Source organism: Mytilus edulis, chromosome 5 (genome assembly GCF_963676685.1).
Source record: "Mytilus edulis chromosome 5, xbMytEdul2.2, whole genome shotgun sequence".
NCBI classification, from domain to species: domain Eukaryota; kingdom Metazoa; phylum Mollusca; class Bivalvia; order Mytilida; family Mytilidae; genus Mytilus; species Mytilus edulis.
The window spans coordinates 71,917,318-71,933,314 of record NC_092348.1 but is presented as its reverse complement, the minus strand read 5'-3'; the positions used below and the strand labels follow the sequence as shown (position 1 = coordinate 71,933,314).

The 15,997-nt window shown below is 33.1% G+C and overlaps 1 protein-coding gene across 3 annotated transcripts in view; it reads left to right on the top strand.

The window, feature by feature from the left end:
• The window catches only part of LOC139524386 (uncharacterized), a 32,214-nt gene extending 26,564 nt beyond the window's left edge, over nucleotides 1-5,650 (top strand). For 2 of the 3 annotated variants that reach the window (XM_071319156.1, XM_071319155.1), the window contains exons 17-21: nucleotides 1,881-2,003; nucleotides 2,536-2,664; nucleotides 3,572-3,709; nucleotides 4,345-4,467; nucleotides 5,174-5,650. In XM_071319156.1, the coding sequence (XP_071175257.1) occupies nucleotides 1,881-2,003; nucleotides 2,536-2,664; nucleotides 3,572-3,709; nucleotides 4,345-4,467; nucleotides 5,174-5,262 (602 nt within the window). In that variant the 3' untranslated portion in view covers nucleotides 5,263-5,650. The remainder of the gene's footprint in view (nucleotides 1-1,880; nucleotides 2,004-2,535; nucleotides 2,665-3,571; nucleotides 3,710-4,344; nucleotides 4,468-5,173) is intronic. The other variant, XM_071319157.1, reaches the window with a different exon arrangement.
• Nucleotides 5,651-15,997: the final 10,347 nt, after the last annotated feature.

Genomic DNA, 15,997 nt, shown 5'->3' with positions numbered 1-15,997 from the left:
TCAACCTTCATCTACACAACCCTATTCGTTTGCCTGCGAATCCATATTGTATTTTTAAAACGTCATATTATTCAAATGTCATACACAAAACCATCGCACTTCAGCGAAAGGGCCATCGTACTTCGGCATGGACCATCGCACTTCAGCGTCCCCATCGCACCTCCGAGTCCTACATATATACTTGAAAATGAGATTTTCATGGTTTTTTTCCTTTATTTCAAAACAAAAGGAGCGCACTACTTCAAACGATTAAAAACCCCTCGCAAATTTGTATATACTGTTGATGCAATAGTCATGTTTTGCTCTGCGATATCACAAATAATATTCGAATTTCCTTTTGTCTACAAGTTTTGTCGAATTTCATGCATTAGTTTAGCAAGAAATTAAGATAATATATGCAGACGGATGAACGGACACACCTATTCCTGCATATTTTCCCGCTTTTGTGTGCAGTATACTTAATACGTAACATATTTCATTAAAGTTATCATATTTCCGAAATGAAGCATTTTGTTGTATTTGTAATTTTGTTTCTTACAGCTTTGTAAATATAATAATGAGAAATTTACACATGGACGACAACAGATAAATAAATGCCAAAACGAAAATCAGAAAAAAGCTAACAATACTTTAATCATTAAAACGAAATCAGCACTTCATGTAACTGAGCAGTCAATTTACTGACAAATACATTTTTATAATATGAAGCGTATGTTTAGTCAAAGATATAGATTGCTGCAACATTTTCGTTATAGTTTCTATCTATTTGATTTTATATTACCCATCAATCAAACTATAGTTTTGTCAATTACTTCTTGATAGCTTTTTCATCTTTTGTATCAGTTTGATCACCTTTGTTTAACTTTGTGTTTTCCTCTGATTTACTTTGTGCGTGCATTGCCAAGTATATATAGGGCATGCTGATAACTATCTCAGTGTTAATAGTATTGTCATTCCTCAAGAACTGATTCATGGCATAAACAATGATTTTGTTTTAAATTTGGAGAATTGAATGTTTAAGCAAACGAAACAAAGTGTACAACGCATAGATGTTCCATAACTTGCATACTAACCTAAAAATTTACCAAAACAATATTGTTATGATACAATATATTGACCACGATTGAAAAGTTAGAAAAAGTGTTGTGTTTCATTTCAACGTAGTATAAAACTAACCAAAGATACCAGACATATAATTTTATACACTACATGCGCGTTAAAAATTAAAAGGACAGATAATGAAAATCTTAGAATATCCTAAGTATTTCGACAATTGAAAGTCTTGTAAATCAATAATATTTCATGTTAAAACTGTGCTGCCTATTTATCTTGGATAGTGATTCCCTTAGGGTGGTAACCACCACCAAGAGTGGTATCAATACAGTGGTTGTAAACTTTAAGAAAATTAACAGGCGTATAATTTTGTACGCCAGATACGCTTTTCGCCTCTAATAGACTCGTCAGTAAAAAGAGGCGAAAGATACCAAAGGGAGATTCAAACTCATAAGTACTAAATGCTAAGCACCTCAAACTCAACCAAAACTTAATAGGGATCTGAGAAGCCCCGAAAAAGGTAACAAGGTCCTGATCCCATGTGCCCAACAATTCGTGAATCACAAAAAATAAAATACAAATTACAGTACGAAATTAGAGATGACTGAGGACCCTGAATTCTGTAGGTGGCTCCGAAAGATTTGTGTTTCTTGTTCCGTTATATACACTCGTCATGTTACTTATTTGTTGTGGGTGTTATACTTATGTATTTGTGGACGTTTGGCATGTGAAAAGACTGATGGTAACTATTTGTTAACAAATTATCTTTTACCCATACAATAAAACTTATGATTTTTTAACAGATGCTACTTATCATTTTTAAACAGATGATAAAGATTTAAGCATAGAAGTGTTTAATGTGATGAAGAAATGCATGACTGCTTACGTTGATAACAGTGACATACAACTTATTTGCTGTGGTGCAATAGTGTATATTTCAGATAACAATGGTATGTATTGACGCTTTGTATACCTTTTACATGAATAAATGCTTTTGTAATATTTTCTTACGTTTTAACACTAACCAAATAATGCATATTTGGAGCTTAGGTTTCTACATAGATTTCAACAAAGGCCATTTAGAAATTGTGTAATATAGGATGGTAAGAAAAGGTCGATAGTAAACGTAGATATTTTATTTCATTTTGCACAAATACGAAATCGCATGTTCAATATATCATTAGGGAACTGAAACATGAATCATTCACGTGTCCTTGGTTATAATATATTTAAAATAATGTCTTCATTTTATAAAATGTGTTTATTTCAACAACTGTATCTCCTGTTATATACATCAAACACTAATTATAATACAATCCATACCGTTTCCTCAATCAACAGTGTATAGTTTCAACAATAAACTCATTAAAGAATGTTACCACAAGGCGGATCCTTACGTCATATGCATTTCCGTAAATCAGCAATTTTATGATGGAAACAACATGTTATAAGAATAATAGATTGTAATGTTTGTTCTTGCAGAGGCTTGCAGAGATTGTTTAGTGCAAAAAGGTGCAGTTAAACTTGCAATAAACGCAATAAAAACGCATACCACAGTAGAGAAACTGGTAGATGTGTGTTTGATGGCTTTAGATACATTATTAGTAAAAAGTAAGAAGATTTTTATCAGAAAATTTATATACTTTTTATCAAATAATTACTTTACTTACTGCAAGAATAGTTTTATGAGAAGGACATGTCATGCAACACATGTCTTTAAAAAAGTATGGGATTGCATTTAGATAGGATCCAATTAGTTACGTCTTTTAAAGGATGTAACCAAAAGCATTTAATCATAGCAGATACCAAGCGAACTGATTTAACCTTACAAAGAGCCCGCTTATACGCAACCCTATAGTATTGTACTGACAGTATTCAAACTTTCATTTTTAACAATGATAAAATCAAGTAAACATTAAATTAAATAGTAAAGTTATGTACACATAGGCATTGAAAGAGGGGCGAAAGATACCAGAGGGACAGTCAAACTCGAAAATAATGACAACACCATGGCTAAAATGAAATAGACAAACAGACAAATAATATTACACAAAACACAGCATAGAAAACTAAATACTAAGCAACACAAACCCCATCAAAATCTTTAGATGATCGCAAGTGCTCCAGCAGGATAAGCAGATCCTGCTACACATGTGCCATCCGTCATGTTGCTCATGTTATTACAAACCCGGTAAATTATCTTATTCAGTAGGCTACATTCATGAAAAGGAAAGAGGATTGTAGTTACGACGAAAGTAACATATCCGATATCATCTGTGAAACGGTTTTTCCATAAAGGTTTACCAACTCGTGATGGCGTCCGTAAAATTGAATTCGAATACTAGTAATGAATCCTATCATGTTCATGAAACTCTTTTTTTTTATTTACAGTTTTAACTTCTAAATCTAACATCTGAAAATATTCTTGCTTTAAACAAGCTTAAAGAAATCAACAAATAAAAACCCAACTGATTTCATAAAAAATAATTTGATTTATTATTATAAATATTTTTTTCAGTACCAGAACATGTAGAGTATGGTGTAAAAGATCACATGCTTCTGCATATAATGGAAGTCATCCGTTTGTATCCAGAAAATACAGAAATACAGATTCATGGATGCAACATTGTTTCAAAGTTACAAAAAGAGCATAAAGGTAAACTTCGTAAATTGAACAATGATTACGAATGATGGTTAACGTTCCATTTAATCCAGAAGTTATGATTTGTGTGGCGTTGATACCCTTTCTTTTTACGCCATTTTAATATATTGTTCCATTTTATGCGACTGTCATACAAGTAAGAGGTTTAGCTAACCATAAAACCAGGTTTATCCCACCCTTTTCTGCATAAGAAAATGAATGTCACAAATGAGGAATATTGCAGTGGTTATCCATTCGTTTGATGTGTTTAAGCTTTTGATTTTGCCATTTGCTAAGGGTCTTTTCGTTTAGAATTTTCCTCGGAGTTCGGTATTTTTGTTATTTTACTTATTGGTAAGACAGATCAGAATCCCCTCTTTTACACTAATGAAGTCATCAAATTTTACAAAAAATATATTCAGTATACCAGTATGCATCTATAAACCAGTATGCATCCATACTGGTAACACGATTTTGTAAATAAGTATTTTGTTCCCGCAGTACTTTGTTATAAAACTCCTTTCTGTATAAATAGCATTTATATGAATGTAATCAACAATACATGTTCTCAGTTATATTTGCATACAAAACTATCTAGTTCGAATACTAGTAATGAATATACGTAACATATTTTACATAATTCATTTCAGATATATTTTGCAATGGGGAAGCACAAGATACGTGTGACCATCTCGTCCGTTTGTTAAGAAGGAGAAGATCAAATAGTGAACTTCAAGCTGCAGCAGTTGAAGCTTTAAAAAGTTTATTACCAGGTTTGTAAATAAAGGCGTACCGCTGTTCAAAAGTTATGATTCGATTGAGAGAAAACAAATCTGGGTTACAAAATTAAAATCCGAGGGAAACACATCAACTATAAGAGGAAAACAAAGGAACAACAGAAACACTGAAGTTCAACAAAAACATAATCTGTTATTCAGTAATTTTTTACTGATTTTAAAATTATTAAATAAGAATGATTCTATATTCTACAGTGTCCTTTTAAAGGCAATATGAAAGTAAGGAATTTGTAAACATATACTAGTATGCAATTTCGACATACTTGCAGGACATAATGAAATCGAATCGGAATAAGTTATTGATGGAAAATACTAGACCAAACACATGCATGCGCTGACGTCAGTCTGCATTCTTTTGAAGTTTTTGCATTTCTTGAAATACAGATCTTTAACGAGATCTGCAGGTTAAGCATTCATGTCATACCTATATATCTGTTAAGGAGAGTTTCCATTAAAACCTCTAAAGAATTGTTAAGGAATGATATTTTCTCATATGAAACGTTAAACAACTTTGTGCTACGAACATTATTGAAATTATATAATCTTGATTTTTTCACGGGAAAGTTCAAAATAAAAATTTGATAGAAATAGCATCCTTAAGAATAAGGCTTGTATTGTCAAAAAATGTTTCAAATATCTAAATACTAAATAGTTGTATTGATAGTTTTATTATCTATTTCAGGTGAGTCTGAATATGTACAAAATACCAAAGAACAATTAACATTTCTTACAAATTGCTGGTTCAGTGACCTCAATACAGTCAGTTCATGATGATCTTTTACAGAAATGACGTCGTTAATTAAAATTATGTTTGATCAGCACACTTCCTTAGATCACAGTGTTGCAAGATAAGTATTACATCGGTTGATGCAATACATACGACTGGGACCCTTCATCCATGTATAGACATTGTTGCTTCAAATCTGATTAGAAACAACTCATCAAAGATAGCAATCGTACCTTTCGACTGTTATTACAATAACGTTTAGCCTTCCGCTTTGGCTTTAACATGACGATCTATTCTGCTTAACATTATTTTTATATGAAAGATTGTATTTGTACAATGTATTATAAGAACAGGGTTAGATATTTTGTAATACTTGAAAATGATTTTATTTCGCCTCATATCAATCTTAAGTAAACCATAATGTCTTGTTAATTTAATCTTGTTTCTTGTTAACAGACCATCTACGCACACAATGGCATTGTATGTTATTAGTATTCATACGAAACCAGTTTTATCTCAGCTTTTGATAATTAAATTGATCCAATGCATCTAAATACTTTGTCAATACAACGGTCTCTGTTTTATTTAGGGTAATAATCTGTTATCAAAAATCCTTATGAGTCCGTAGCCATTCCTTCGGACCTCAATCAGTGGTGTTCTAGGCCCTACAATCGGAGCTGTTATCCAAACACATGACAAAATGTGCCTGAAGGACCTCAATCACATTTCAAAAAGGAGCCCACAAAAAGTGCATAGAGCCTAATAAATTGATTTAGGATAGATACTGGAGCCAAGAGTCATACTTTCCCTAAACAAACAAACACATTTTGGCATAGTAAAGAAATTAGCTATGTTCGCAAATGCTGGATCATGTTCGGCACCTTGTCATATCATATTTCCAACTTTGAACAGTCTTCATCTGAAGTATTTTAGACAGGTAAGCGGTTTTTTTTCTGGATTTTACGTTGAAGCTGTTTTGAAATAAATAGAGTTGGTTATATATTTGTTATATCGTATCTGATAAGGCGAGCGATGGAAAGGAAATATTCTTGGATCTTTTTTTAATTTTGATATCATACAATAAAACGCACACATTATTACTTAGGCCACACCAATTTAATTTCTTGTTCTACGGATTTTTGGACTCCAAAATTTGGGGCGAGCGAGCGATTTGAAAATTTTAATAAAAAAATATTTAATTTGCAAATTTTTGAGGCGAAGCTTGAAAAAGAAAGGCGAGGGATTATAATTTTTTTTTGTAAACATAAAATAGTAGGTTTTGACAATATTAAAGCTTGATTTATCATGTTTATCACTTGCACTTTGACATTTCTTGAATTTCTGAAGTATTTTTTCCCTGTTCACCAAGAAATAATTAAATCTGGTCTATGTATGTGTGACTGACAATGAGACAATACTCCATCCAAGTCATAATCAGTTTGGGGACAACCCCTTAATGTTATAAATATCCCTTTTACATGTTTTATGAGGGATCAATATAAGTTATAATATATTTGTTTGTACAAAAGGGCTCATATTTTCTCAAAGAACTATATATCTATCTGGTATTAAATGGTCAAAACATGTCCAAGAATTTTGTAATATTCCTGGACTTTAACCATGTTAACACATTTACTTTAACAGTTTAATATTATTCAAAATAAGTGGACCCCTCTTTTAGAAAAAGTTGTTTAAAATATGATGTACAAAATTCTAAGTTTTCCAAGGTTTTTTTTTATAGAAGAACTATACAAATCCTTGGTATTTCTATTTTCTTTTCTACATCAGTAAAATGACCCCTTGTCTGAGGGAGGGTTGTTCTCAACCTGATAATAACAAACACAGGTCAAAGTACTGCCTTTTACACAGGGTTTTGATACAGACCAAACAGCAAGCTATAAAGGACCCCAAAATTATTAGCGTACACAATACGAACGGGAAAACCAACGATCTAATTTATATATCAATAATCATGTATATCCAAACGGGAAAATACCAATGAACAACATCAACAAACAATAACTGCTGAACGACAGGTCTCTCAATCAATCAGGGCAGGTGCATAAACATGCAGAGGCTATGGATAGTTTTGTTTCGCCAGCATACAATATAATTGTAGTTGAAGGCAAATCCTTCGGAATTTCTTTGTACTTTAGGGAGCTACCATTTGATTTGTATGGGGGGCTAGGATGAAAAATGTTGTCCTGCATTTTTTTTTTAGCTGTAATCTCTGTCCTGCCTTTTTATTTTTCACTCTGTTCGGTCCTGCCTTTTTTTTTTTTTTAGTTTATCCTGACTTTTTTTTACCTAAATTGTCGTCCTGACTTTTTTTTTTTTGCAAGTGATTCATCCTGCCTATTTTTTTCAAATTCCATCCTAGCCCCCCCCCCCCCCCCCCCCTAAAAATCAAATGGTAGCTCCTTTATTCTATTCACAACGAACATTTTTTGATAGGGAATATGATTAAGGGGGAAAGTAACCAATTTTTTTGTTCTTTACAGGTATTTCCGCTGTTATAATTTATATCGGAGCACTCCAACTTTGGATAAATAGGTTTAATGCTGAAACAAATATTCTCACATATATTTACAAAGTGTGGTGGGGTGCTTTTTTGTTTAAAATCGTTATATACAGGTTAGACTGTGATTTTAAAAACAAATGTTGATATCTTTCTATAATATTTACAAAAAAAAACGGTGCGGGAAATGGACATGATTACATTTCCGGATGCGGGAAGTGGGAATATAAAAAAAAATAAAAATTCTGTTTTGAAAAAAATAGGTGCGGGCGGCTCCGTCGAACAAGGAATCAAATTGGTGTGGCCTTAGACTAATTTAGTGACCGAAATTATGATGTACATACATACGAGTTAAATATGTCGAGGAAACTAACAATTAACTTCCTGTTCGTTTATCACATTTCCTTCCGAAGTATACAATCATATTGTTATGACCTTGGATTGGTAAAATGAGAATTGAAACATCGTCAGTAAAACCTTCAAAATAACCTACAGCAGGTCATACAAAGTTACATAAAAGAGAAAACAGCATTATTCCTCGTCATTGAAATTAGCCAGTCATATTATATCATACAATCTCTTTATTACAATATGAAAGACGACACCTTGTAAAACTGAAACTATCACAAAAGACAAGTAAAATGACGAAAATGACGAAGAAACGAAAGGGAAGTTATTGTAAGTCCTTATTATGAAATGACCATATATGTCAATAGAAATATTCGAGTTAAGTCTATGCATGAATGGACAAGTCTACTTTACTCTTAATTCTTGTTTTTATTACAAAATTACCAATTATTTAAACAGTTTAAGTGTAGACGTAGACATGGCCATCATCATATACCTACTATCCATACTGTCCATATAAGTTACCTTCTTTTATTTATACAGATAAACATAAGCCTTTGTGTATTTTTCACATTTGCTCTAAGCTATATTCATCGTTTGGAAACCTCTGATGCAAATTCACATTCAATCCGAAACAAACTGGGAGCTAAAATCTCGGATATTATCACTACAAACTCATCAAAACAGTTGGCATTAAAAACCCCGATCCTTTCTTAAAGAAAGGGGAAAAATACCAAAGGGATACTCAAACTCATTGTCGAAAATAACTCCCACTTAAAAGATCAGTCTGTTCCTATCGTCAATTATACCAAGGCCACAACTATTGCGACTACATTTTATAACTGCAAACGCGTCTTGTAGGGTTTCAATATTGACAACCTCCTGAATTCATGTTTTGGTTCTTTATCAATATATATTTATAATCCTGCTGGACCCGTTATTAATTGTGAGTGGTGACCTTGACACTGTCAAGAACAACTTTGTATAAAAAGTACAAAATACGGTAAAATTAAATCCATTAATTGGAGACGCAACTTTAAAATACCAAAGAAGACAGTCGATGGTTATACCATGCAATAAGTTTAAAGTTATAAAAAAGACGTATATATTCTTTCGGCATGGGATAATGCTATCAGGTAATTGGCACAAATTAGAAAAAATAAATTAATGGGTCTACGTGCACTGTGCTGCGTCTATCTTCAAATAACCAAATTTTGTTAATGACATATCCTTCCTTCAAGACAAACATGTTGTTGACCATGTAGTTTATGTTTGATAAAGGAATTATGTATTTAAAATTCACTTGGTGACTATATTCAAACTGCAAAGACACTTACAAAGCAGAAAATTCTTAACAATCATAGGGATGATCCAAGTTCTTATCGTTTCCTTTACTGTCAAAGATTTAAAGTCTCCTTACTCACAACGTTATGTTGATGTGTATGTATAATGTTCTCTTTTCAAACTGTAAGTAATTATTTAATCAGCAATCGAAGCCGGGCCTCAGAGGTAATGTGAAACTAACTACTCTTATGGGAGGTGTGAATCAGATGTAGATACTCAACAATTCAAAGGATCTGTTGGAAAATATACCATCTAACCCTTCTCTGCTTGCAATATTAGTTACATAGTGTGTTAGTGACATAATACGGTATATATGGGGTCAGTAAATTCCATATGGGGTGAGAGCGAAGCTCGAATCTCCATATGGAATTTACTGACCCCATATATATACCGTATTACGTCACTAGCACACTATGTAACGAATTTATCTTACCGACTATCTTTTAACGTGTAAAATTTAGACTTGTGATCTATCAAAATGAGCAAGCCAGTCTTCAATACTGTTAGCATTAAGAAACTACTTCCATTGATCCTACAAGAATAGCCAACGATAACAACTTGTTAGGTTTAAATGTGTTTAATGAATTTATTTCAATCTTTATCATCAATTTCTTCGTCTGTTGAAACCTTTAAGATTTTTTCTCACAACTAACCGTGTACGAAATAAGCCCCTCCTTTCTACTACCTAATATAGAATATAAAGGGACGTAACTCCACTACTAACCGTGTATGAAATGAGCCCCGCCTACTAACCTAATATCAAATATACACGGTCTTCACGCGGACGCTTTTAACCAATTACATCCCTATAAATGTATAGAAGGTAAGATAATGGTATATATACAAAGATTTGACTTCTGTACCTTTTACAGTATTGATCATATTAATCTAAAATTGGAGACGGATTGGAAGAATAAGTCTAACTTTATTTAATAAAAAAAAGAATGTCCAACGTAGATACAACTATCTGATTTTATGAGGGGAAACCAGTCAAACTTTGTAAATAAAAATGAGTCAAACAAAACATTGATGAAACTGACATCAATATGCTTGATTTCTTATTGACTTTAAATATTCATGTTACGTTATGCGTACGTGTTTTTAACAGACACATGGAAAACAACTGTGCTCCTCTTCTTGCCGACATGATACTTCATTCTCATGATGAATTATAAAAGGAAACTATTATCCATCAACCTCACGTGCAACTATATGGAGTATATACTATCACATAATAGTTCAAAATTTGGAGACTATGTTAAACTCATATATCAAGTCGAAAACATACACATATTTTACTTTGCCGCATATCCCCGCCCTACATAAAGAAAATGATAATAAGGGTTGATTGAATTTGTGAATACAACGTTACGACATGGCAATAGAGATAATATCAGCTTTTCATTTCTATGCAGTAGTATTACAGCAGCGGCTATTCAAGAGCTTGCGTTTCTTATCATAAAATCCTTGATAGAGTGTAGTTGCTTACAAGACAGCTATGGAACCAAAGCTTCCTATTTGCAAACATGAAGTCATCAAACCGGGTGTTGTGAAGGAGCCATCAGGGGTTGGCTGAACGCTATAGATTTGACACTGAAAACATCAAATTTGTACTTATCATGACATGTGTCACATGCAGACCAGGATTGTTTTACCCTTCCGGAGCTCTTGAAATATCGATGAGGTTCTTGTTGTTCGTAGATTAGTCTTTTTATGTAGTGTTTGTAGACTATGGTTTGTCTTTTTTGTCGTTTTTCTTGTGTTTTGTTTTTGTTTATTATGATTTTGTTGGTCGCTCTTTAAATTGTGAGTTTTGATTAACTTTCTGGTATCAACCGCATATTTTCTATTTATAATTATTAAATATACATGTAGGACTCAAATCTATGGTGGGTTCCAAATCTATGGCAGATTCCTAATCTATGGTAAATATGACGTCATGCCATCCCAAATCTATGGCAGATTTGTTAAAGTCCTAATCTATGGCAGGTATTGTAATTTCCTAATCCATGGCGGATTTTTGTTGTTTCCAAATCTATGGCAGATTTTGTGCAAATGTACTAGAACAAGGCAGTACACATACGATCACTAACTTGTGTTAAATAAGTTGACATGTACGACAACGGGAGCATGTCTAAATTATTTGTGAAATTAAAATTCCATAATGGCCAACCAAATCGTGATGTCAAACATAAAAAAAGTGTAAAAGTGATTTACCATAATACCTAAATTAGCTTTTCTTAATCCATTAATCAAAACAACTAGAAAAACGTCCATTAACAAACAAGAAAGCAGTTTTGGTATATAAAAAGAAAATTAAACAGTTTGACTTTCACATATTTATTTTAGCGTTAATCAATCTTTTTTAATGCGGGGTTCACACATTGCCGATTATTGCTCCCGTTTGAGATCAGACAGCGATACGACACGAAAAGTGAAAAAGTCGGATTAGTATCCTCAATTATCTGGAATGTCCTATTAATGTCTGAACGCAGTCGTTTTAGTTCGTAACAGATTCCTACTGGTCGGGAAGGGTCCGAATAGTTCGGCAAAGCACCCCGACAGTTAGGTGCGTCCCGTAACATTCGGGGAAACTCAGCCGATTTTGTCTAGTCGGATTACAATCGTGCCTATGTCGTGACAGATTCTGCTGTATCGGATCGAATTCCTAACAATGTTCTGTGTATTCGGGACGGTGTCCTGTGGAACGGGAATGATCTGGAGAAGTCCCGACAATAACAGAATACAATACGACTGAGACCAGACAAAGCCGTTTGCAATGCGATAGAGCGGACCGTGATAGGATTACGTTCCGACAGTACCTGATCATCCCGATTATGCCGACAGTTTTCGATCGGATAACTTCCGTCAGCGTCGGTTCACTGTCTTGTCACTATCTGATCTCTGTCGGATTACATTCGGTAGAATCGGGACGCAGTCGTGACAGACTCGGTCGAATTTTACCTGGCGAAAGATACAAATCGAATTTCCATCCACGATTCACAGCATCTTGATCAGACTTTTGACAAATTTTAATCGGGAATGGTCCTGTCAAGGACGGCAGTAAAAATCGTGAATGTGTGACCCCAGCTTAACTGGTGACGATTTAAGTCAACTTGGTGGTATCCTGTAATTCCATTTTCTCACTTTAAGGACTTTGCTAGCCGTAGACGCTAAATTATTTACTATCACTCCATTCCACTACTAAAACAGCTTTGCCTTTCTTCATCGCGGAATTCGAACGGTACATCAAATAATTATTATCCCTCCTATGAATAAAAGATCACATCTTTCTTTAAACAATCGTCAAATTGTTTTTGAGGGAAACGGAAAGTGTTTTCATGAGTATTTTAAACACATGATTTCATGAAATTTTGGAGAGCCTTTACAAATGGATGTTTTTGCACGGTCAATAAACCTTTGCTGAAGTCGGCAAAGACTTATATGTGGCGTTATTTTATTGTGACGTTATATTTTACTCTTTTTCCCGGAAAATTACGTAATTCATAAATTTGCCATAGATTAGGAGAAAACAAAAATCTACCATAGATTTGACGGCTGTAACGTCATATTTGCCATAGATTAGGAATCTGCCATAGATTTTGAACCCGTCATAGATTTGAGTCCTACATATATATAACAGACAAAAAAATAAATCGTACAGTAGTAATAAGATGTTCATAGAAAACAAATATCAAAGTAACCTACCATATATGCCTTTTCAATGGTACTTCGGTTGTTGATTAAAAAATACAATCGTCATGTCTGTTGTTTGTTAATTTTATTTTATTCATAATAAAAAGGGTTACGTTTTCCATCGAATCACTTTACACTATGTCTATTTACAAATTTATAAATAAATATTTAACCAGAATTGTCGAAGTGTTCCGGCCGTATAGTAGCAATGCAAAATGTGGAAATGTTCAACTAAATTCTGGGAGGCTTTGAACTTTGGTTTAAATCATATTTTTAAATCAAAATCTTAAAATGCACCTGGGATATGGACAATGTTTATTTGGAATTTTTCGGATGACATGGCGGAAATAACACATTGTCAAGACAAAGATCAACGTCAGGACTAGAAAAAAAAATCTAATATTTATACATTTTTTGCATATTATGCATTTACTAGATTTGTATAATATATGAATAGGTATAAACTTAGCGGGTTACTATATCAAAATGAGAACTTCAACATCACACAAATGTAGTTTTCTACAACTTCTTCTGTATTATTATTTACAATCAGTTCGCTTCTATATATATAGATACATAGAAATACCGAATACACCAATTCGAATATTATGTTATCATAATGTCATCAACATAATAGTTTTCTCATTGGTAAAGCAATACACAAATGACTCTGGGATAACATACTCTGTAATTATCATTATGTGTAGCATTCCTTCTATAATTATTTAGACATATGAAAGAAAAAAACAACGCACTATCTGTTACATCAAGATATATTTTTCTTTACATACACAAATCTCAGTTGTAAGCGGAGGGATAATAGTACAAATCATGCAGTACTGTACTGAAGCACGGGTTTTAACTTGACATCCCTCAAAACTTTTCGACTACCAGCAGCATTATAACGACTCATTTGTAGTAATATATTTTACAAAGGTCATCGCGCAGGTTGCTATACGATAACCTTCGATCGGGACTACCGTCATGCAACAGCAGTACAGACTCATATGAAGTAAAAGTGATACCAATTTTATGGCGCAGGTTGCTTTACGGTATCAAAAAGGACTTATTTTAATTGTAGTCCACCAGTAGCGAAACAAACTCATATGAATAAAAAGTGATACAAATTGTATTGCGCAGGTTGCTTTACGGTGTCAATCAGGACTGAATTGCCGTCCACCAGCAGCGGTACTGACTTAATAATTCTTTATTTGCAAAACAGACAAAAACCAATTTAGGTTATGGCAAATACAAAACAAACATGATCAAACATAATGAAAACTTGACAATATTATAATAGATATATGATAAAAACAGTTATTGTTCTCCTTTCCTCAGTTCTAATGACTCTTTAATAAAAGAAACAACTGCTTTTACATCATTTGGTGTTGATGGATTTAGTATAACCACGAGTTTATCAGTAAAATTAAGTGTATTAAAATGATCGACAATGTCGGGTGACATATTGCTTTTCCTCTGTTTCTTTTTTTGTATTATTATTATTATTATTATTATTATACTTCCACCTAATTTTGTCCGCCCGCTTTCTCAGAGCCAAAAGTACCAATCCGAATGATGGTGCACTATAACAAGGAACCCTGACTCCCCAGAGTCTGTGCAACTTTGGAACTAAAAAAAGCTGCCATCACCATATGGAAATGGAAAAATGGTGAAAAAATGTAATTTTGGAGTTCCTTGAATTATTTGAGAATGCTTAAGCTTAAAATCTTTAGATTTTAATACAATGTAGGTGCCCACTATATACTGGTTTTGGATGATTTTGGCACATTTTGGAACTGCTATGTTGCCATGGCAACTACACCAAAAATTTCAAAAATATGGAAATGCTCCAATTTCTTTGAAACTTTAGCATAACGATGAGCTACTTTGGTAGATGTGGAATTTGGCGTTGGAATTTCCAAAATGTCTGCCGTTTCCATGGAAACAATGCAAAAAGGTCAAAATGCTCCAAAAACTTCTGGGTTTGGTGAATAAATTTGGTATGCTTGAACTTAAAATCATCAAATTTTTATGCAATATAGTTGTCCACTATATACAGGTTTTGAATGATTTTGATAATCATTGGAACTACTTTGTTACCATGGATACAGGAGCAAAAATTTCAGAATGCTTCAAAATTGATGAAACTTGATATGATTGTTAACTGTCAAGTCTAGATATGACTTTTGAAGTTGGAATTTCCAAAATGGCCACGGTTGCCATGGAAACTGCAAAAATGTCAAAAATTCTCAAAATGTTTTTAACTTAATGAAATTTGATATTATTGGTAACTGACAAGTTAAGATGAGACTTTTGACTTTGAAATTTTCAAAATGGCTGCCGTTGCCATGTGAAATACTTTAAAATGCTCTGAATATACTGAAAATTTACAAAAAGATGAATAGCCATGCATATTTGTGCATTTACTGTTAAACAAGTTTGAAATGACTGCCGCTTAGTGGCAATAGGGGGAAGGGTGACATCCGCTATTGCTTGCAATGGCAATTCTAGTTTATTTTACAGTTAAAGAAAAAATGAAATTCATCGTCTAAGATATTACATATTTTACATTTTCTTTCATTTCGTGTTAATTGAAGAACTTCATTTAGCACACCACAACTTGTTTCTTGGGGTTAAGTTTATTGCTTACTTTCCAGACCGAAAAAAAGAAAAACTTAACAGAACAATCAAAACAGCAGTTTGTCAATTCTCTAATGCTTTCCCCGGTGGAGTTTTAACCTTAGTTTTAATATAATTATCGTTAAACTGAAATTTTGAAAGTCAAATTTACTGTACTGTAATTTACTACGCTTATGATTCTCGTCATAATATAATATGTTTAGCAAGTTTTGATGTGCGATCGACGACTTTTC